This window comes from Trematomus bernacchii, unplaced genomic scaffold (genome assembly GCF_902827165.1).
Source record: "Trematomus bernacchii unplaced genomic scaffold, fTreBer1.1, whole genome shotgun sequence".
NCBI classification, from domain to species: Eukaryota; Metazoa; Chordata; class Actinopteri; order Perciformes; family Nototheniidae; genus Trematomus; species Trematomus bernacchii.
In genome coordinates this window covers 7,200,370-7,222,792 of record NW_022987739.1, presented here as the reverse complement: position 1 = coordinate 7,222,792, position 22,423 = coordinate 7,200,370, and the positions used below count along the sequence as shown (strand labels likewise).

The 22,423-nt window shown below is 43.3% G+C and overlaps 1 protein-coding gene across 2 annotated transcripts in view; it reads right to left on the bottom strand.

Moving 5' to 3' along the window:
• Positions 1–20,266, bottom strand: part of plpp3 (phospholipid phosphatase 3) — a 29,476-nt gene extending 9,210 nt beyond the window's left edge. The window contains exons 1-5 of one of the 2 annotated variants that reach the window (XM_034147704.1): positions 19,659–20,266; positions 5,279–5,436; positions 2,697–2,789; positions 2,066–2,253; positions 1,903–1,960 (exon numbers count right to left, since the gene is read on the bottom strand). In XM_034147704.1, coding sequence (XP_034003595.1) covers positions 1,903–1,960; positions 2,066–2,253; positions 2,697–2,789; positions 5,279–5,436; positions 19,659–19,797 — 636 coding nt within the window. In that variant the 5' untranslated portion in view covers positions 19,798–20,266. Of the gene's footprint in view, positions 1–1,902; positions 1,961–2,065; positions 2,254–2,696; positions 2,790–5,278; positions 5,437–5,806; positions 5,962–19,658 lie in introns of both variants that reach the window. The other variant, XM_034147705.1, reaches the window with a different exon arrangement.
• Positions 20,267–22,423: the final 2,157 nt, after the last annotated feature.

Below are 22,423 nucleotides of genomic sequence, written 5' to 3'. Positions count from 1 at the left end.
AACGAGTCCCAGAAGATTCCCATGACAGATGGAGACAAGAGCGACACAAAGTCTGGTGGTTTCTAAAGGAATCCAGCTCATTCCAGTAAGATCCCTCTGTCTTTCTCGCGCTGACTCAGTGTTCAATAAAAGAAAACACACAACAAAGTGCGAAAGAATGAGTTTGAGGGCTTGTTTTACACGCCAAGCCCCTTCCCATGCCGGTTCACACCAGGCTGTGAGACAAAAGCATAGCTGTGGTTAAGACCACTTCACAAACAAACATATTGGTTGTTTACCCGCCTCAGTGACAGTAGGCTCTGAAGGCACAAATAACCCACAGAATGATCCCAGCTATTTGTATCTGGATCGTTTATGTTCACATCAGACAAAACAAAAGATAGCTCAGTAGGCGAATGAACGCACACATAGGCTTCTTCTTCTCCTTGGCTGTGGTGTATCTGTACAGCGTGCCGTGCTGTCTGCGCCAGTTATCTGTGTGCCGTCTTAGAAGTCTAAGCACAAAACCACATCAGTCACACTCGCAGCACTCAGACGCACTTGGCAGGAAATGAAGTGCTTCAAAATCAAAGAGTGATAATTAGCAGATAACTGGGGGGCTGTGAGAGGGAGAATGAGGGTTAGGTGATAGCCACAGTGTGGAAATGACACTTTCACCCGGTGAAAAAACAAGGGAAAGGGCAGGGAAAGCATCACAGAAATATAATGCTTTTTTCTTTTTAATCTAGTGCAGAAATTCCGATTTATTTTTATTTGTCCAATATCTGATTTAGTGTCCGTGTCATTTAAAGTATCAATTTGACATTTTGAGGAATACACACATTTGCATTCATTTAAATGTTCTATGTCGTCTATCAATTGAACTTGCAGTCATTATTTGCCCTTATATTATATTTATTTGGCTTCAGATTTAGAATCATGTGTTGTTGTGGACACATCCCACACATACTTTTTTAAGCACATCTCAACAGAGAGGGAGATTCTATAATTGAAAATGTGATGTCACATGACGTTCAGCTTGAAGTAAACAAAAAATGCCACAGATTCCTTTTTCCACTAGGAATGCCTCAACTGTGGGCTTTGTTTCAGGATGGTTTAGTATTCCAAAACATCCACTACAAACCTAACATCCTCTCTTCTCTCTTTCTGTTGCACTGTTTGCACCAACCTCCTCCGGCTGTGGTCTTGAGCTTGCCGCAGCTGGAACATTGGTCTCTGACTAGTGTGTCACTCTGTGGTCTGGAAGCATCACATGTCCATTCCCTCTCTGCTTTTCCACTTGCTTTTAATTCATTTTTCCCCCTGGTCCAGAGTGCAGCTGTAGGTTCACCAAGAGGCTGGGAAATACCCACAGCAAGCTCTTAGTCCATGACAATACACTACATCAGAACTTCAACACCGTGAGAACCAAGGACACCAAGGTTGAGTCAGCCAGACCCAAAACATTGAATATTTTCCCCTTAGAGGAAGAGGGGGAGGATGATTGGGGCACTATGAGATGGCAATTCTCTGTGTATGTGTAATTAGAAATTCCTCTAGGGTGCTAAGCCCTGCCAGACACCCACAACAGGTGGAGTGAGAGGGAGAGACTGAGGGAAATGGGAGAGGACAGGAAGTGCAAACGCAGCTGCTCTGAATAAAACAGGTGGAGTGCATCCATCCAACTCTCAGAGGAGAAAAAAAGGAGAATAAAACTCTTTATAAACCCAGTGAGGAGAAGTGGATAAGAACAATGCCTTGCTTTTTCTTCAGGCGCTAAGTCCCTAAATCACTGCCCTGCCTTCTTTCCATAACTCCCTCCACAATCTGTAAGCCACTGTTTCTGCTGCTCTAAGCAGTGTGTGCTTGCAAGAATGTGAGTGTGTTGTGATGCATGTGGAATAGATTTGAATAGTTACTTACAGCCAGGTAGAGCATGGTAAACATTGAAAATGAGGCATGTCCTGAGAAGAAGGATTTTCTGTTGAGAGAAAGATATCTTTAGTTAGTTTTTCCAATTCTAGGAGTATTTTTCAATACACAATAAATAATGTATTTTGTGTATGTATTTGGTGTTAACACAAACCTGGCCTCCTGTACATCGCTCTCGTCACCAGTGCAGGTATAGTTGGTGATGTATCCCATAGAACAATTGATGGTGGAGAAATCTGGTTTACAAACATCTAAGAAGTGTGGCCTCATACGGCCCACTGACACCTTGGCAATGTCTGTGAATGACTGGCTGACGGCACATCCAAAGAGAAACACGCCCATCTGCAAGATCGCACAATAATATTAGACAAGATATCAATGTAGCTGTCTATAACTGATTCCGAGCTATGCCTTGTTGGAAGGACATGTGAGATTGTCTGTTCTTACATGATACATGTGCAGTTTACTGTGATAGCGGTGGTGTTTACAGCGCATAGTTTATAATCATTTCTGTAAAAATGTGTCCTTGATTTTAGAAACTGGTAGACATGAGCAATTTCAACAGTCAGTGTTGCTTTAATGGCAGCTATTGCTAACAAATTCCTGTAAAAAAAAAAAAACTGTAACGAGCAAGCTAATTAAGCAAATGTTAGCACCTCAAATTGTTTGGAAACTATCTCTGGCAGATTTGTTCATGCTTCAAGCGTAGTCATTTTAACATTGTAAGGTTCAGTAAAAGGTGTTTATTAAAATAGATTTAAAAAGCACAATTCTTCATGGCTGACCTGCTTGTAGAGGGCTGCGACGTAGGGATTTCCGACAAAAGACTTGGTTCCCTCGTGAAGTTGGTGAATCCTGAAGCATTCTCCAATAACAATCTAAAAGAAAGGATCGTTTTTAGATCAAAACAAACGGCACAGATCACAAACACAAGAACAATTCTAGCTTGTTTCATTTCTGAATCTTATAGTTTTACAGTAGGTTTACATACTTATCACCATGCATTAAACATGAAAAAGTTTGAGTGTTTATTCAGCAGGAACATTTAATTTCATTCCAGGGTGAAGTCACAGATTGAAGGGATGGGGAAAGGACAGACGGGGAGACAGAATGAGTGATTCACACAGACATAAACATGTAGAATGAGCATGGCCTGCCTTTCCCTCAGGCCGTTTTGATGTGATATGAAAGTATTAATGAGTGGTTATCAATGCTCAATGATATGCTTTTTATGTGGGATATGAAGGATAATGACACAGTGAAGGCAAAGGAAAAGGAAAACATGAAAACACAGGTTCTAGACTGGGTTAATATCTCAGTCCGATTGACCTGACTTTGATAAAAAAGAGGATTTATTTCAGGGCAATGGTCTGCTTTAAGGCTTAAATCGAGTAGGCTAACCTGAATCCTGTGGTATTCAAGCCAGAAGGTTTTAAGTAGTGTTGGGGCCCAAGGTAAGACCTCTTCTACACTGAGGGGGCTTACACCAAGCCAACCCCCGGGGCACGTAGATGTCAATCATATCTGTACCACCTGGGGTATCTGATTGACGGACGGGCTGCTCTCCACCGCTAACCACATCTCCCTTTCCTTCCCCTTCCCACACAAGGCTCCAGTCTTCGGCCTACATTCTCTCACATTCTCTCAGGAAAATATTGACCTGCCTATCTCTAAGCCAGCTGACACTCGGTGCTCTTAATGCAAATAGCATTAAGACTTGTAATGTGTACACATCTGCAGGATCAGCCTTTTCCCAGGCACCCTACCAAGTTAATACAGATACATAATGTTTGCGTATTTACATCTATTGTTTGTGTGCTGTTAGGTTTGATAAACACATTTATCCTGCCTATTGGGTGGTCAGCTGGCAGGCTTAGAGCCAGAAGAAACAAACATAGTGTCGCATTAGTGTGTGTGTGTGTGTGTGTGTGTGCTATTGTCAATGGATTGTTTTTGATCTAAGCTTGAGATTAAAACTACAGGAGGCTGATACAGGACAGAGAAGTTTATTTGGGTTGTCGCCATTTGCATTCAAACCTCTCCGCCCCTTCTTCATCTCCCTGGCTTGGGTTATTGGTATGTGTCGAGTTTATCTTAGTGCAGACAGAGCCTGTCATAAATACTGCAGAACTTTCTGATCAGAGGAGAGGGCTCAATAGACGCCTGGAGGGTATATTTTGTTCGTCGATAGATATGCTTATTGATCTCTATTTAGCTATAGCTAACTCTGCTTTTCACAGTTGAAACGTGGCCTTTTAGACATTGCTATGTCTGACCAGTAGGACTGTTGGGATTTCCCTTGTAGCGAAGATAAACAAGAGACCCAACTGGAATCCGCTACCAATGTATGTATATGTGTGCATATCTGTGTGTGTGCCTGCATGAGTGAGCGTGCATGTGTGTTGAAGGAATGGTGTCGGCATGGCAGTAGACGCACCTAATGAAACACAGCTGTGTGAGACACGCCAGCTTTGCCCACACGTGAACATGTGAGGGAGCTAACTAACACAGTCTCCTGGTTCCAATAAGCAGAACAGCTGAGGTGGTAAAGCGTGCGTGTGTGTGTGTGTGTGCCCACCAAGCTGATGGCGAGGAGATGGCGGCACAGCGACGTCTTAGTCTGGGAACTTATGAGGGGGCTGTGCCACAAAGAGGCTGGGGGCTGTAAAGATCATCTCGCCTGACCACGTGGCACTAATTGACGTACACATACCGCACCAAATGTCATTATAACATGTTTCCACTCACCCTGACCCCCCCTCTAATTTGCTGGCACTAGACTAGAGCCATTCCCTCTTTAGAGCAGGAGTCAAGTCATGGGAATGAGGACTTCATGCTGTTTTCTAACTGGTGAGATGCCTCAGGCCATCAGTGAGGCACTGCGGGCATGGGAGAGAGCACTGACACATTCACCCAGGGTGATGTGCAGGGCAGAAAGGGCATGGTGTCACTGCGCAGGGAGGATACGAGTCGGAGGGTTGAGAATGGACCAAAGGCTAGTCAAATCTCTTTGGTCATTGGCATGCATGTGTCAACCCAAACTTGGGGGGCCTCTCGCCACCACTGACTTGCTTAGAGAAGTCATTAAACAGACCATTACAAATGGTTTGGATGAGTCAAAGCTGATACGGAAGAATAAAGTATGATGAAGAAAACGTAGGATGACAGGGTAGGACATATAGAGAACATTTAAAGCAAAAGACTGGAGTTTTGGGGGAAAATGTTGCATGATAGAAATCACTCAAACTTCTCAAATAAGGGGTTATGTTAGTGAGACTAATCTATTGGAGCAAGGTAACCAAGATTTGAAAAGAGGTGACTTTGGAGTACAAGCAGTAAACAAAGGGAGTTGTAAAGGTCGACTTACAGAGAAGATGGCAATAAGAATGCCAACACCACAAAGCACGGCATCGCTAATGGTGTCTCCCTCTTTTCGGGGGAAGCGGATGGACTCGTCCGAACAGTAAAACCCGCGCTGGTACGGCTTTATGGTGCTAGTCTCAATGATCAGGAAAGGCAGGCTAGCTACAAAAGACACATGAAAGAGGGGAGCAAAGAGAGAGAAGGACAGAAAGAGAGAGAGAGAGAGAGAGAGAGAGAGCATAAAAGCACCAGGTCAGTGACACAGACATCAACGGAGGAGAACAGGGGGAGCACAAGGAGCACACAGAACCGGGGGATCACGGGATAAGGCAAAAAACGGGTGCTGCTTAAGGTTTTCATGTATGGTCATCTGAGAGTGATGAATTTGTAAAATCAGAAAACTGACACCATAAATTATAAGCTATGATTTAAGAGTATTTTTCTTCTCAACCACCACCATGAACCGTCAGCCATCCCCGTTTCTGCCTTCAATGTTCCCCAACACCGAGTGCTCTTTGTGTGTGGGACTTACGGACACCGAGGGCAGTGTCAACCCAACGACAGTGAGCACTGAGGAGGACACGGTGCTCTTCTTGTAGGAGTATCTCAGGCTGGAGTCACTGCAGTAGAAACCCCTCTGGTACGGACGCACAGAGGTACGATGCAGGACCAGGCTGGGCAGCATAGCTACACATACACACATTAATGAACGGATGTATGAACCCACGCACACAACTAAAACATGGAATCATACGGCCTCATACAGATAACTCCACTTACCTGTAAGCTGAAAAGAAATCACATTAAAACACACTTCAACAATCCTTCACAGGTGTCTGTATGCTAACATAATCAGGTTGTTTACTCAGCACACGCCCTCCTGCTGCCTCTGTTGACAGTGTGACACACGGCTATAGAGAATTGAGGGTGATTCTTTAGCATTAGGAGACCCCTCCTGACAGGGCAAATACAGATTGACATTCAAGACTAGGGGTCCATTAATGGACACAAAGGAAACCTTCCAACATGGGTACTTGGTCAATACTACCAGAACTTTAGTGTTATAGATTGCAGGGAAAGAGAGTGCCATTCTAGTTAGAGTGTTAGGACACAGCTTAGCATAGAGGCTGACAAAAATATAGCTTGGTATTAAAATCCAGGATTGGATGTATGAAAGAAGGAACATTTAAATGATCGTGGCTAACCTTTCAGTTGTTAAAGCAAGATGGTATTACCTTTGGAGTAAGCCAGGCTAGCTGTTTTACCCTGCTTCAAGTCTTGTGCTAAGCTAAGCTAACTGGAGTCGAGCAGTGGCCACATATTTTCCATAAAACTAGAGTGATATCAATCTCCTTTATAAAAAAAAACATATTTCACAAAATGACAAACAACTACTTTAACAACAGCCTTCATGAGGATCTGAAAGAGCTTGTCCAATGACCTCAACAACAAATACACAACCTGAGAGCAGTGCTAGATGTTCAATGAACTCATGCTAACTCACTTTCTATTGTAAAATACAAATTAAAGTAGTAGAGGCATGCAAACTCTGGCTGACACTTTCCTTTAAAATGTGTGAATACCAAGAAAAACATAACTAAGCCCACCCAACTCTGGAACATTTTTTGCACAAGAGCATGTTTGGTGTGTGTACGTCTGACTGTAGTAGCTCATAAATAGAGTGGGCTGAAGACACGGAGGCGTCCTGAAGACCCACACACAGACACACCAACATATACATTCATCTGCAGACTGCACAGAAACTACTCCCACATGTGGTTCGTGTGGTTAGCTCACATCACAGGGATTTTTTGACATTTGGGTCAAAGTCAGAACTCTACTCATGAATGTTTCTAATGCGGCTGAGAACCGCGGCTCTTGTCTCACTAGTGATGGGAGAAGGAGCTCACGTTACTGGTCTGTCCTGAACAACACAGCAATCATCGGTAACCATTCACACGAGACCTCAAAACACACTTTCTTATGCATGCTTGTGGAAACCCACTCGAGGCTCCCACAGGTGTGACATCTGCCCTCACTTGTAATAAGAAAGTGTGGTCTCAGGTGCCAATGAGTCCATGTCTACACCAATACGGCCAAATAGCCATTTTTCTTCATTTTCTCCTTCTTTTTGCATATATGTGGTTTAATGTATGTGGTGGTGGTTTTTGACCATAGGAAATTATCATTTTGAAAGCTGTCTCAAAAAAGTGATGCTTTTTTTGGAGGGTTTGAGGTCAAGAATGAACTTTACAACTCAACTTTTAACACACACAAGGTGTCCTTGAACATAAGTGCCTTCAGATTTGTATGTAATTACAATGTCTACATTTCCATGAACACTACGGTTACTCCGACTGCTGATTCACACGATACATTTAAAGCTCCAGAACAAAGGCTTAATTGACTTTGAGGTGAGAAAGTTTTGTCAACCGGTGATTTAAGAATCATCTTAGTAAAAACAACTTGAGAATTTAGCTAGAAGCTTCTTCTTTCATCTGTACAAAACAATACTTCCAAACAGCAGAGAGCCACTTAAAAAGCTTAAAGAGTTTTAAGCACTATTGTTTTGAAGTTTCAGTGTAATAGAAACAGACTGTCTCTCTCTCTCCAGGGGTTGGCAGAGGGCAGCAGATGGGCCGGTCACAGAGGCAGACACCTGCACAAACATGGTGCCGTGCCAGGGCTGGACAGGCTGCTGGAGGGCCACACAGGGCCAGGCTCTAGTGGTGTCTGAGAACCACAGGCAGGGTTAGCTCTGGGTGAGCCTGTTCACACAGAATTACGTGGGCAATGGGTGTTTTGTCTTTTTGCTTAATGCCCCTGTGAAATTGGGTACAGTTAACACCTTGAGAACCAAGGGAAAACCAATGCATTAAGTCCATGTAAACAATGCGTTCTGTTGGGTAAACACACACTTTTTCTGAAATAGAAAAATGCTTTCTTCCACGTCAATCTCTCTTTCTCTCATTGCTCTGCTTTTCCAATTTGTACTCTTTTTCCTTCCCTCTCTTTCTCCGGCCCTCCACTCTGTCCTACTTGTGGAGGGGGGATTCACATGCTAATGAGGAGAAGTGAAAGGAGGTCATGGGCTTACAGACATGGGAAACACACACACATACACACACACACAAACGTGTGCTTAAACCCTAAACCGATCGAAAAACAGCACCTCAACACTATCTATTGAGAGTGAAAGAAAGCCTCTCTGTCCGCACACCGCCCAGCCTTGAAATGCCAAGTTGTTTTGTGCTGCCCCCCCCCATGCAATCTCCCTGAAAACATCCTGGTATGTGGGCATACCACATTTAGCACATGAACCTCTCAGCACAAAGTTACCCCAACTCTACAGACCTTCTGAGCCTCTCCTGCAATCAGTGTTGAGAAGAAATATGACCTGTTTAATGGCAATAGGACAAAGAGCGGGTGACCTTCACAGGGTCTGCTGACCCAGAGAGAGAGGAAAGGGAGTGTCAGAAAGACGGAGAGATAAAAAACAGAAAGGGTAGAAGAGAAAGAGGTGGGTTGGGCTCTTGGCAAAGGACTGTGGTGTGTCAGTGAATTAAAAACAACTATTTTACAAGATAAGATCATTCAGTGATGCCTGAGAATCTCAAACACTCACTTAAGAGGGGAAAGCCCCTGCACTTTTGACACAGAACCTAAATGACATTTTTGATATCCATTGGATCTATCGTCTTCTAACTATTTTCACCAGTTGTTTTTATTGTTTTGTCTTGCTGGAGCGGTCGTGAGTTCTGAGCTTTTAGAGCCAACAAGCCTTATGAGCCATCAACGCCCTTAGCTGCTTTTGAAAGGCACAAACCGGCATCTGAGAATAATTTGAGGCAAAAAATAAATCAATTTAGAGAAGGAGAGAGGGGGGGAGCAATAGAAAGTATGAAGAATGCAACAGGCGAAAAAAACACACTAAGTGGGTGGCTTGGCGAGTTTGAGGAACAGTTCTATTTGTCTTATCAGATCCTGTCATGCATTTCTCTCTTTCAGTCTACGGGGAGAACCGTTGCAGACCACTAAACACTACTTACCACAGGTCGAGAGAGAGAGATAGAGAGATTAGAGAGATAGAAGCGAGAGAGAGCGAGAGAGCGAAGAGAAGAAGAGAAGAGAGAGAGAGAGAGAGAGAGAGAGAGAGGAGAGAGAGAGAGAGAGAGAGAGAGAGAGAGGAAGAGGAGAGGTATTCTTTGGCTGATGCAGAGGTCATGCCGGTGCTCTATGTGCATGTGCGTGTACTGTACTTATTTTCCATCCGTAAATCCACTCCCAACTTCACGCTCCACTGCCTGCTAGAATTTATGGAACAAAAAGAATGTTTATATATGGTTTGCTGTGCATATGTATTTACGTTCGACTGTATGTAGCTTGGTATGTATGTATGTATGTATGTGTGTGTGAGTGTGCATGCACCAGTTGTTTGTGTGACAGAGATTATCCAGCAAGCACTCGTTTGATTGGCTTAGGAGTTAAATTTGGTATCGCGAGTTAGCTAATAGAATAGCAGGGCTAACACCATGAAGTCTCAGTTTTACACTTCACGCATAAAAACAGGAAATTAATGTGTTTCTTTATCAGCTTTCTATTTCGTAAGAATTTGCTTTTTTTTTTAATGCATCTTAACAGAATTACTTGATATCCGTTTCTCTGTCCTACGTGGTTAGGATAAGCAAACTATTATTTTCCCTCATCTTAATACCAACTGTACTCCTCAGAGAAGGACAGAATGGTTATTCTTAAGGCAGCTTATCTTCTTTGACGTTCAAAAGGTTAATTCCCTTTGACATTGCACTAATGTCTCCATAGAGCTACACCTGCGTATCTGCTGAGACTGTAGTGGCAAGCTTCTCCCATGACTCTCTCTCCTCTCTGGCTCTCTATTGACATTTTAATGGGCTTCATGGCTCTCAGGGACAGAATTAGACAGATATCGTGATTATGGTGAGTGAGCTGGAGTGTCAGCAGTCAGAGTGAGAGGTGAATGGGAGGCGGAGCAGTGTAGAGGAAGGGGTATTGTAGCCTGCTCTAATGGAGGATTTCCTCCTCCTGTCTCTCAAGCCCCTCATGTGACCCGTCCTAAAGAAGTGGGTCCAAGAATTCAGAGGAAGGTTAGAGAGGGCGGAGGCTGCGGGGGACTTGGCCGGCAAGTCCATCAATCCGACTTTGTCTTTTCTTCTATGATTTTTCTCACTGCTCTACAACAGTTCAGCCGTAAGAAAGTGAATGGCTCAGCTCCGCCCAGAGTATATTCATGCTATTTTTTTTTTGCAAATCTTCTACATTGCTTATTCTTTAGTATCAAGTACTAAGAAGTCATATGATAAAGTTAGGATTTTGCCTAATAACATTTGATACTGTTAACTCCTTTAAAACAATTAGGCTTTCAAAAAATATATATTGTAAACTGTGAAGACAATCTTTTCAGTGATCAATTTTGAAAAACCTGCTAAATGACTGATATTGTTGTGAATTTTATATATTTTGGTTTGGGATTGTTTAGAAAACAAACTATTTTAAGACACCCCCATTGGGCTCTGAATGATTGTTAGGGGCATTACTTACTTTTTCTGACATCAGTTGCCGTTCTTAACTTGATGAACTACTTACAAGAAATACAAACAAGAAACATTTCTTACCTTCTTTATCCCTTTATCATAACAATGTATCTTAGGAACCAATATTTCTACTAAGAAACAAGCTGTGTTTGTGTGTTGTTATGACAGAGAAACCTGATTTATGTGTACAGATCAATTACCTTCACAGATGTATTTCATCCCAATCCCCGTCTCTGGAGAAATCTTTTGACATTCACTCAGTTGAAGCAACATAACCTGTCGCTAAAGGACACTCCTAAGTAGATAATATGGTGTTGTTATTTAATATGTGTGTGACTCTCAGTGTCTAGAGAGGGAGGCTGCCTTTACACGGGAACGTTTGCGTTTATGCACAGTATGCGTTTTCAAAAAAGTCTTCCGTTCACACGCATTCGTTTCATTTAACGTGTCTGTTCACACGAGACCGTTGGAGACGCTGTAGTACATATGCCGGGACTGTAAGTGGCGCTGTACTTCCACACGAGACCGCTCGAAAGCGCTGGACACGCTGTAGTACATATGCCAGGCCTGTAACTGGCGCTGTAACTTCCGCCACAAAATACACCAAAAGCAGCGAAGAAGACCCCGGAGCATGGTTGCCATGGTTGCTCTTCTGTTTATGCCCCGCGGTGGATTTAGCAACATGTAGTAGTTCGTGTAATTCTCCATGTCCACTTGTTGCTGATGGTTGTGGTAGAGGAGCTGTAGATTTTGCACTAACATCTGTAGCATGCTCAGTAGCAGTAGCACTAGCACTAGCAGTAGCTACTGACCATGCTACAGCAGTGAGCAGCAGAGGTGGGGAGAGGCGGGGCTATGGCTTCATCTATCGGGAAATGATCGTATAGAGGCGATTACGCGGAGCCGTTTGACCCCCCAGAGCGTTTTGTTTGCAAATCTATCCACCTTGGGACCCGTTATCGTTTGTGGGGTCCGTTTCTATCGTTTTGTTACGGCCTCGTGTAGATGAAAGGGCTATACGCAAGAGAAACTATGCGGATACAACCCGTTTCGTTCTCGTGTAAAGGGGGTCTGAATGACAGAGAGTGTGTCTTTATTGAATTAGGTGAATTAGCACAGCCCTCTTGTCCATTAATTTGGATAAAGGCCCTCTCCCACAGTGTAATTGCAGTGTGTGTTTGCATGTGGGAGGAGATTAGCATTGAGTGTGCGAACAGTGAGAGCGTGTGTGCTGTTTTAGTGTATCTGATAAGAACAAGGGATCAGAGAGAATGTGGCTCAGTGCCAGGTCTACTATTTTGGTAGACATTATTATAGCAAATGAAGGCAGGTGAGCAGGAAGCTGGCTCCCTCAGTGGCAGTTGAAATTAATTTGTTTTAATGGAGACTTGGTACATACGCTTTATGTTTAACAAATATATATTTGAAGAACACACACACACTTATTAGTACCAAACTATAATGCTGCCGTGACCTCTGGGGTTTTAAATACGGCCTGTCAAGCAGATGCCTTGGATGTTGTGAAATCTGTCACACATCCACCACTACACAGTGCCGTTAGTCCCTCACAGTTCCCCCTCTCTGTATGTCACTGAAGCCGGGAGTATGTGTGGCCTTCCAGACATTTGGGAACAGAGTGCATAGGTTGGCTGAGGTTCACGACCGGCCCTGGAAGTATCCACAGGGCCAAGGGTCAAAGGTGAGGGATGTGACATATATCTAGGATTATACTGCAGCGTACAGCAGCCCATTTAAAACTGCCTATTAAATCTAAGAATGTGTGCCTGTGTGTGGCTATGTGGGTGTTAAAGTGGATTACTGTGGTTCCACTGGCAACTTAAGCAAAGCCTTTCTCAAACATGTTTGAGTTGTCAGCCACAAATGGCTTTAATAATGCTTGCACAATGCAAATAAACAAACTCGGCTCCATAAAAACCACCCAGGTTTTTTTCCTTACGCCTAATCACCGTTTAGGAAAATATACATTTAGAACATGCACACATGTAAACAGATGTTTGGCCCTAGATATCAGTTCCTTTGTTTCCACAAGCTGCTGATGTGTTGCACACATGTACAAAGCTCACAAATACACACAGACACAGACACTCACACACACATTTGAGTGGCTGAGGTCAGCAGAGTGGCGCAGAGTGAATCCCTGTCCCTCTGTGTGAATGCTGCAGGGACCGGGGGGCCGCTGGCTGAAGCATGTGCTTACTCAGAGAGATTTTATTCACAGGAATAAATGCCCCTTTACACACAGGCATCTGTGGGACAGTCTCTAGGGGACTTTGACCAGCAGGCACCTGCGAGGGCAGCCTCTGAATGCTGCTGCTGGCCTGTAGGTACATTTGAAGAGATGTTGGATTCAACACTGTTTTGTAGAAAATCAACTCTGGTCCACATTAGCGATTAGAGGATATTTATAATGCATTTTGAAAATAGCAGTTACAACTCATCAAGATATTCCTAATGCTTGGCCTCACTGTCAGTTGAGAGAGGACAAACGCACAGCTGCTCCAGTGAAGGGAAACCTGAGCAGTGCCCAGAGGCCAGATCAGGCTATTTGGCTGGATGGCTGGCTGGCTGGGCGTTTCTCTCTTGTTGCCATAATGGCATTATTACCCCCTGGGACAAAAGCCTGGCAGCGAAGAAGAGGGCCGTGGAGTCTTTGAAACCTGACGCCACTGTCTGGATAATGCTACCCTAAACCTAATTCAATACATTCCTCACGTTCTTCTCCTTGATTTCCTGCAAATCTCTGAACACATCTTTGGCTTTCTTTATCTGAAGACTTTAGGTGTTGAATTGACCCAACGGTGTGAATGTTCCGTATACATTCCGTAATGTTAAGTATTGAAGGGAGCTTCTTCTCTGTATGTAAACAGGATAGAGCTCAGTGGCTACAGCACAGATAAGGCCTGCGTCAATAAAGATGCTGATCTGATTACTGTGCAGCGCTGGCCACAGCTGAGCAGATAAGTACTACACAACACAGTCAACAATGCGTCTAGCAACAGCAGCAGCAGCAGCCATAAACCACTGATAGATAATTAAGCGGCCTTGAGTGTGCAGCAAGAGGAGTCTCTCACTCTTATCTCTACCTCATTCACTTTTTTCCCTCCCTCCATTTCATCCTCCTTCTGTCTGCCACTGGCATATTGGCCCTCGTTAACGACACAAAGAGCACTGAGATGCATCAAAAGGGGTATTGTTCTCAGTGAAACAGTGAAATCTCCCTGACCCCCAACCCCCAATCTCTGGATGCGCACAGCATGTGCACACACACACAAATACAGAGGATTGTAGTGGGCAATGCAGTAAGAGAAAGTGACAGACAGGGCCCTGTGTAACAGCAGGGAGGAGGCCCAGGCCAGGACAGTGTGGCGAAACAGAGAGATGTGTTGGGCTCCAGCTTTCAGCCTGTTGGCTATGACGAAGCACGGCTGTATTAGATCATGCTGCCTCTGCTCTCATTTACATTCAACCTAGTTGTGTTGATGTTAATGTTTTTTACAATGCTGATCCTATGTTAATACGTAGAATGGTATGTCCTTTATCCATGTTGAGTGATTGCTCATTCAAATGATCCTAAAAAAACAGTTGTGTGCAAATTGAAAAACTTCAATGAAATGGAAAAATAAAAGCTTATCAATGAGCTTATTCCCAACGCATAAAACTTCACAAGATATGCATTTCCGACGTCCACTGAAAAACTCAAACACAAGCTTAAACATATGCAAGATTGACTGCTAACAAAGGTTTATGGTAGAGAACAGCCCAGCAATCCTGCTTTATCTAAATAAGCAGTTTGAGGGTGTTTACTGAAGAGATATATAATCAGGGATGAGAGTGGAGTGAGACAGGACAGGCTGAATCTTTACTGCACTATTGTTGTCCAAGAGTAAACTACAAGCTGTTGCTCATCTCTTTTGTCAAAGTTTTGTCTTTGATTGTGCAATTCAATTGTTTGACCGGATGGAGACGTTGGGAAGAGTATAAAGAGATGAATGTGTCTGGTTTGTGTACCAGCATAAAGAGAAACAGTCACATCCGTCAACATGATCCCTCTGGCTTGTCCACGGGAACCACATGCGATACACACATACACACAAACACACAAGTATACACATAAAGCCACAGATGCCTCACACATGCTACCCACACATGCATTGCAGACTTGAGCGTGCACGTATATATACTCTTTCACCCTTGAGGCCATACAGTCCATCTAATGACAGCTCTGGGTGCTCATTCTACCTCATAAACCCCATGGGACACACACACACACACACACACCCACACGGACCTCTAATCGCAGCCCTGCGCAGACATAAACCCCAGGGGTTTGTCCTTTAACTGATGCACCAGCACCAGCAGACACATTTCACAATGACTGGCTGAAAATGTCTGGCCGCAATGTCAACACTACAAAATATATTTCAACACAAAAATGCACACTTAAAATTGCATACATTCTTCAAGGACTAGTAGCCTTGAGGCCTTGACTGTCGTAATAAACATCAGCTGATCTATATCCGATTACATAATCCAATGATGGTCTTCTGCCAGAGGACCCTCCTCACCTTCTTAAGAGCCCTAACCTCGCCTCGTTCTGCAGCCACAACATTAACACACACCACAACGCACCACAGGCCGCCCCTAAAGCCACAGATAGCACAGAGGCATGCATACAGTGATGTAATCACACAGTAAATACCATACCATATATCGACTATAGTCAGAACTGATTCTGATGTCACATTTTCTTCTACGCCGTTAAATGCATGTATCGAGCCCATGGCTGTGTGTGAGTACAGGAAATGTCATACAGAGAAAACTGCAGGCAATTGTTCAAAAACAGCCTCTTTTCTGCCTGACCTTTGACCTAATCTGAAGAATAGACAACAGTGGCATGCAAACCACTTCCAAAACATCTCTTCAATCTATACACGTGGTCGTTCTTGGAACCTATAGCAAACAAGTTAATGGCTACGATTTGTTGATTACAACAACAACAACAAATGAGTGCTGCTTGGCTAGCGCACTTCATGTAGATTTGGTACACTGTCATGTTTTCCCCCCCACATAATTCCACCTCTCTTTTCCTCGTGTCAAGCTAGATATTCATCAAGAGCACTTTTGTGCATTATTTCTCAGGCTGCTCTTATTGACTGAAAAGACTCAAGCAGAACTCTTGAAAATGTTTACCTTGACAATAAGGTTAGCCGTTTTGGACTTACTTTGTTTATAGGGACATCCTAATAGGTGTTGGATTACTACTCAGTGTTTTTTTTTTCACGCATTCACTTTACTATATATATATATATATTTCTGATTATGTTTAAGTATATGGTGATCAAATCTCTTTCATGCCATTTTTCGTCATTAGTGCCAAGCCATTTAAGAAGACGGAAGACAAGCTCAAGTGGAGAGGGAGCAGAGAGGGAAGGAAGGGGGGGAAAGAATGGGAATGGGCTGCGAGGCCAAAAAAAAAAGGACAGGATTTCATTTCACAACCACACCTACTTCTGACCGACACTACCTTTCCGTTTCCCACCCTTTCCTGAGCACTATGTATGCACATACACACACACATCGTGCCCCCTGGTTCACTCACTCCCAAAATTGCACCAGATGTCACTTCAAGAGTCTTTGGCCAGGGCACTACAGCCAGATGAAGAATTTGAGAAATTCTGGAAAATATTTGTAGAGCGGCTCAGGATTGAAGTGGCTGAGGCCTGGAGAGGTAGAGGTTAAACCTCTCCAGCTTTAATGAGGGGCTGTGTGCCTAACTGCTGTAATGCTATAGCAGCTAATGGAGAGGTAAGAGTTGGGTTTGAGCCATATAGGGTTCATTCTCCAGGGCCAGTTATGAAGCCGATTCCCCAGGCCAAAAGGTTACACTCCTCCCCGCTACCAATAACAATCTCAACGTCTGTCACGCGTGGAGAATCACGTCACTGAACACCTGACCGTAAAGCAGATCAGAGCGGATAACAGGACATTTGAGAAGCTGATGGAAAAAAGGCAATCTTGTGGCTAATATATTTGAGTGGTTAGTCACTATAGCAACACCCTGACAGATCTTGTGGAGCTTTAAAATAAACCCACAGGAGTGAAAGTCAATGGAGCCAGTCCGGGGCGATTCCATGTATATATTCTGCAGAAAAGGCCCCTGCAGCTCAAACTCTTGAGTGGCTTCCAAACCCAGACGCACTAATGTGTGCCAAGCAAACACACAATGTATAATCTCCTTTGCATTGTGTAAAACTTAATCTGGGTTTAGGTGAGGCTACTTTCAGAGATGTTTTCACAATAAACATCCACTCTCAACCCGGTGATAATAGGCTACCTGACAGCATGCAGCCATGTTGAGGACAGCGAATAAAGAGAGGAAGTCATTTCAGTCTGCGGCGGAGGTTGTGTATTTATAGTGAGTGTGGCGTTTGTGTGTGTTTTCCTTATAGCGTCGCTACATCAACTCTGCTGCTCAGTAACAGTGGAACCCGAGCCGAGGTGAATTCAGCAGATGATCTTGGGCTCGGCTGCCAAAATCACACGCTAACTCCGGTCTCAGCAGTTGAGCGCTGGGTGTGTGTGTGTGTGATCCTGCTGTGTTTGCATCATTAGCCTTAATAAGCAGAAGCAACATAAGGAGGTAACCATTCTTTAGTTTGTGCACATGTGTGTGAGTACAGATGGCCTCAGATGGCCTTTATGCAAATAGAAGTGGTACCCATGCCTGAGGGTGTGTGTGTCATGGAGATGGACAACATACACAAAGGTGTCCCTGCACAGTGTGTGTGTAGCACCAGCTGGCAGATAGGAACTAATTAAAAGGTAATTTTAGGATATTTATGCATAGCTGTATAGTGTACACCACCCTGCTCTGATGCCACACAAAGCATTCATCTGAGCCCGACACACCCTCATTCCTTATTCCTCATTCAGGACCCTCTCCGGGGCTTTCTCCTTTTTTCTTTTAACCCCCCTGTCCCTCCACCCTCTGAAAACCCCATGTGTGATCCCCCCTAAACCACTAAAGTGGGCCAACCAATCCCCACTGAGCAGCCAGATTGTGTTTAGCATGACAAAAGAGAATCTGTGTGACCATTCGTGTCTGTGTGTTGTTTACATGCATTGTGTGTGTGTGTGTGTGTGTGTGTGTGTGTGTGTGTGTGTGTGTGTGTGTGTGTGTGTGTGTGTGTGTGTTCCTCTGACATGGCAAAGACAAGCTTTTACCAGTGAAGGAAGTTGGTTTAAGCAGGAAATTCACTCCACATGCGCTCAAAGCACATCTACATTTATATGGGTGCAGATGAAACAGCGTATCTTTGTCTGAGGTTCTTTAATAAGCTAACCAATATAAGCCCACTGGAAAACTTTGCATCTGTTAAGCAGATCTGCTTCAACAAATATGGAGTTAATTTGTAACATCCTGGGTGATAAAATCCTGTTTCTTTGTGACAATGTTGCAATTTTGTTACTACTGTTGATGCCTCAGTTTCTCCATATAAAGCTGCGGCTCACACCTGCTCCTCTTATGCCTGGTCAGCCACGCGTCCCACCTCTCCATCTCTCTGTTAGATTGGAGAGGCATTCCCCTGCCACAACACATGCTTAAGCAATTATTCCACACAGTCCCATGGACAGAGAGGGAGGAAGAGGGCTAGAAAGGGGAGAGCCAGGGAGAGAGAGAAAGAAATTTGAAGTGGAGTGATCAGGGGCAGCTGGCCAGGGATTTGCAGGGTTCTGGGAGAGAATGTGTAGAAGTTAAGCACAACTCCCATAATCCTTTTCTAAAAGAGAGAAAGGAGAGACGGAGGGATTGAAAACAAAGAGAAGAGAAAGGGGGGCCACTGAGCCAGAAGGACTACAGTGACAACGGCCAAAAACAAACTAGCTATGAAAGCAACACACACACATAAACGCTGAATCTGGACGGGACGCCAGCTGAATAACAAGTTAGGACTAACAGACAAACTTTACATTACAAACAAGTTGGAGCAGTAAAGACCATTGGCATCGCCTCGGCTTCAGTGACAGTTCGATCAGCTATGAATCCATTTTCAACTTTGTTACATCGATTTTTAGTTTCAGTCAAATGTCATCTCTACTTGTGGACAGCTCTAGCTAGAATGGCACCTCTGGAGGATTAGGGTCAGATGAACAGGGTTCTGAGGGCACAGGAGGGGTGTCAAGGGCTACTTAAAAAGGGCAGGTTACAACACTTCAAAACACTCATGCCCCGGGTGTTGGCAGGCAGCAGGAGGACACACTGATAGATCCCATGATGCTCTGTGGACTTTAAAATGATCAATATATGATGTGTTGACAACATGTTCATCTTGCTGTCACAGCAGAGTAACCATACGCGTGTCAGTCGATCAGCAGAATGTCAAAATCTTATATTGATTAATAAACAAGGTTTGAAGGTTGTTTTTATTGTGAGATTGTTAAAAATACACAATTTCTAGCAAACAATATGAAAGCATGTATAATGATGCATGTTTTTGCTGTTTAGTACCGCTTCTCCGGCATGGGGTGGTGTGTTGGAACTGCATGATAAGGGGATGTTGCAGATTAAGTAGTCTTGTTGTGACAGATAACGGGGAATACTTTTAAAACGATAAGGCTTTTACTGCCAACTATTAGAAAGTGAGGTCCGCTTTTAATCTATTTATTTGTTCATGCTTTTGTGAATGCAGAGTTTAAAGCAGCTGACTCAAATCAGCTGATGTGAGGCGAAAAACGTAAACAATTCAAATTATAACAGAGACGGAAACACACAAAACTGTTTCAAACACTTACCAAGTAGAAGACAGAAGACGTCGAGCGCTATTAGCAGCTTCTTCTTGCTGTTGTCAACACCATTGTTGTTATTTAATGTAGAGGTTCCTCCGTTTCTTGTCTCTTGGGCCATTGCTTTCTCATACATGTACTTTTGCATTTGAATGTCCCCGTTTCAGCTCAAAATCCCACACCACGCGGTAGGTGAAGAAAGTCTGTCAGTGTCTCAAGTCCTTAAAAAAATATGTCATGCAAAGCTCGGAGGTCTCGTAAAGTTTAAAATCTGCGGATGACACGTTGTCTCGTGTTTCAATTTCTCTATAAAAGGTTAAAATATATGAGTACTATCTGGTGAACCGACCCGCGCCACGGACTCAAGAAAGAAAAGTTGCCTGCGCTCGCAATGAATGGAAAGCCCGCTCCCCTTTATCTGTCTTGGTTCAAAGACTTGGAGTGAGTGGAATTGCGCTGCGCATCGACAGCCGCTCTTGTTATATCAATCCTTCTTCTCCTCCTCCTCCCCCTGCTCTCTTCAAGTTCCCCCAGCAGCTTCAAGGCTCAGCCCTCTTCCCTCTGCTAGCGGTGGGTAATCACCTCCATCCCTGCATGGAAAACTTTCTCAGACTGACCGAGAGGTAGAGGAGCGCGCGGACACAGCGCCCCCAGCGGTAGAGCGGCACGTGACAGGCGCACTACAGTGAAGCGGTTACCAGAGTGGGAAATACTTCACTCATCTTCGTAGGAAAACATGGATTTCGTTAGAATTACTCAATTTTAGAATCAAATAAAAATGAACTGTATATAGACACAGAGAAGTTGAAGTCAAAACGTGCACATTGTACTACAATACATATGTATATTACAATGAATACAGTAGAGTAAATATATTAATAATGATATGGTTAATGGAATCTATTGTCAGGTCATGGCTGAAACCCTATGCTATTGGAGATAGGATTGTTATCCTTAAAAAATTATAAAAGAAAAAAACGTATTTAACGATAAATATTCTAACAGTTTGTTTCACAAGTTAAGGTTGAAAGATGTATGCTGAGTAATGAGTAATGATGAAATAAAAGAGAAACATGAAACATTGTAGAGATATGTTAAATATGTGTTTCGTCAATGCATCTTTAACATGACGCTGATAAAGATGGGGGATTTTTCGAAAACGATTAGGAAACTCTAGATTTTATAGATTCTGCCAGTGCCCATACAATTACACAAATACTTTTTTATGATTCAATCTTTTTCCTTTTCATTATTCGTTTTTCTGAGGAAAAGTGGAACAGGGACTTTGATTGCTGTGGCCAAGCATATGCTGTACGAGAAAATGTGTATTTAAAGGCACACGATTTTATGTTTTTTGTTTAACTGATAAGAAAAAGACAATACTCCAGCTCAACAAATGATCACTTTCAGAGAGGGCTCAACAGAGCAGCAGAAGTCCCAATAGTTAGACTGTATGATTATAAATTTGACTTACACTGCCATCTAGTGGTCAAACATGAACATGTCTTTCATTTTTGTTTGTAACCCAGCCCTCCTGTTGTCTTCGGGTCAAATCTGACCGATTTATTACTTTCATCAATCATAACTTTTTTGTTTTACATTCGATTGCATTAAGGAATTAGTAACCATCCGGATCAGATAAAACACAGACAAACACCCACACACCCACCCCACACACACACACACACACACACACACACACACACACACACACACACACACACACACACACACACACACACACACACACACACACACACACACACACACACACACACACACACACACACACACCACACACACACACACACACACACACACACACACACACACACACTCTAGATGTGTGTGTCCCCCTTATGTGCCCAATCCCCCCATTTGAATCACACTTGACCTGGCACACACAAACACACACAGAACAATTTGACCCATTTCCCGCTCTTATGTGCCCATCCCCCCACATGGATCACACCTGGCACACGCAATAGCCTACATGTTCAGTGTCTATTTCTTTGTATATATTTACTGCAGCTTTTCATGTATACCAGTAGTCTGATACAATATTTACAGTTTGAAAGGATGTTAAATGAAATTTGGTGATGATTAATGGTTTTTGTGTTAATGTAATAGCAGTTAAAACAGGACCGGTCAAATTTGACCGCGAACACCAAAGTAAGGGGGGGGGGGGGGGGGGGGGGGGGAAACGAAGGCAATAGGAGGGTTAACTTTACTTTCCTTGATATCTTCACAAACCCAATCTGTTGTAAAAAATGAATGAAAGATTAGCATCATATTAACGCTTTAAATACAACTGGGGTCTTAGTTTTTAAACACATAAGACACCTTGGGACAACAAAAAACAAGTTTACATATTGCACTCTGTGGACTAATCACAGGGAGGACGTAAACTACACCAAAAAGCACTTATTTGTAAGAATAACAATGAAACTATGTCCCTGTTATTACAAATTGATATGCCATAGAGATGGAAACTTGACACTGCTCTGGTTATGGACATTGGATGAAAAACCAAAACAAACAGCAGAATTCCAATCATGCATTGCACTCCCGTAAACATCTCATGCCACTGTTTGCAAATGTTGGGATTTTAATCTTTTCATGACAATTTATATAACACGTATCCTATTATTTACAACTCAAAACATCAGTAAATGTTTGGGTGTGTCTTGAATAATGATGGGCTGCCTGTTGTGAATCAGATTAGTCGTGTGAACTGTCTATGTATCAGGGAAGGAAATTAACCGGGATGCAAA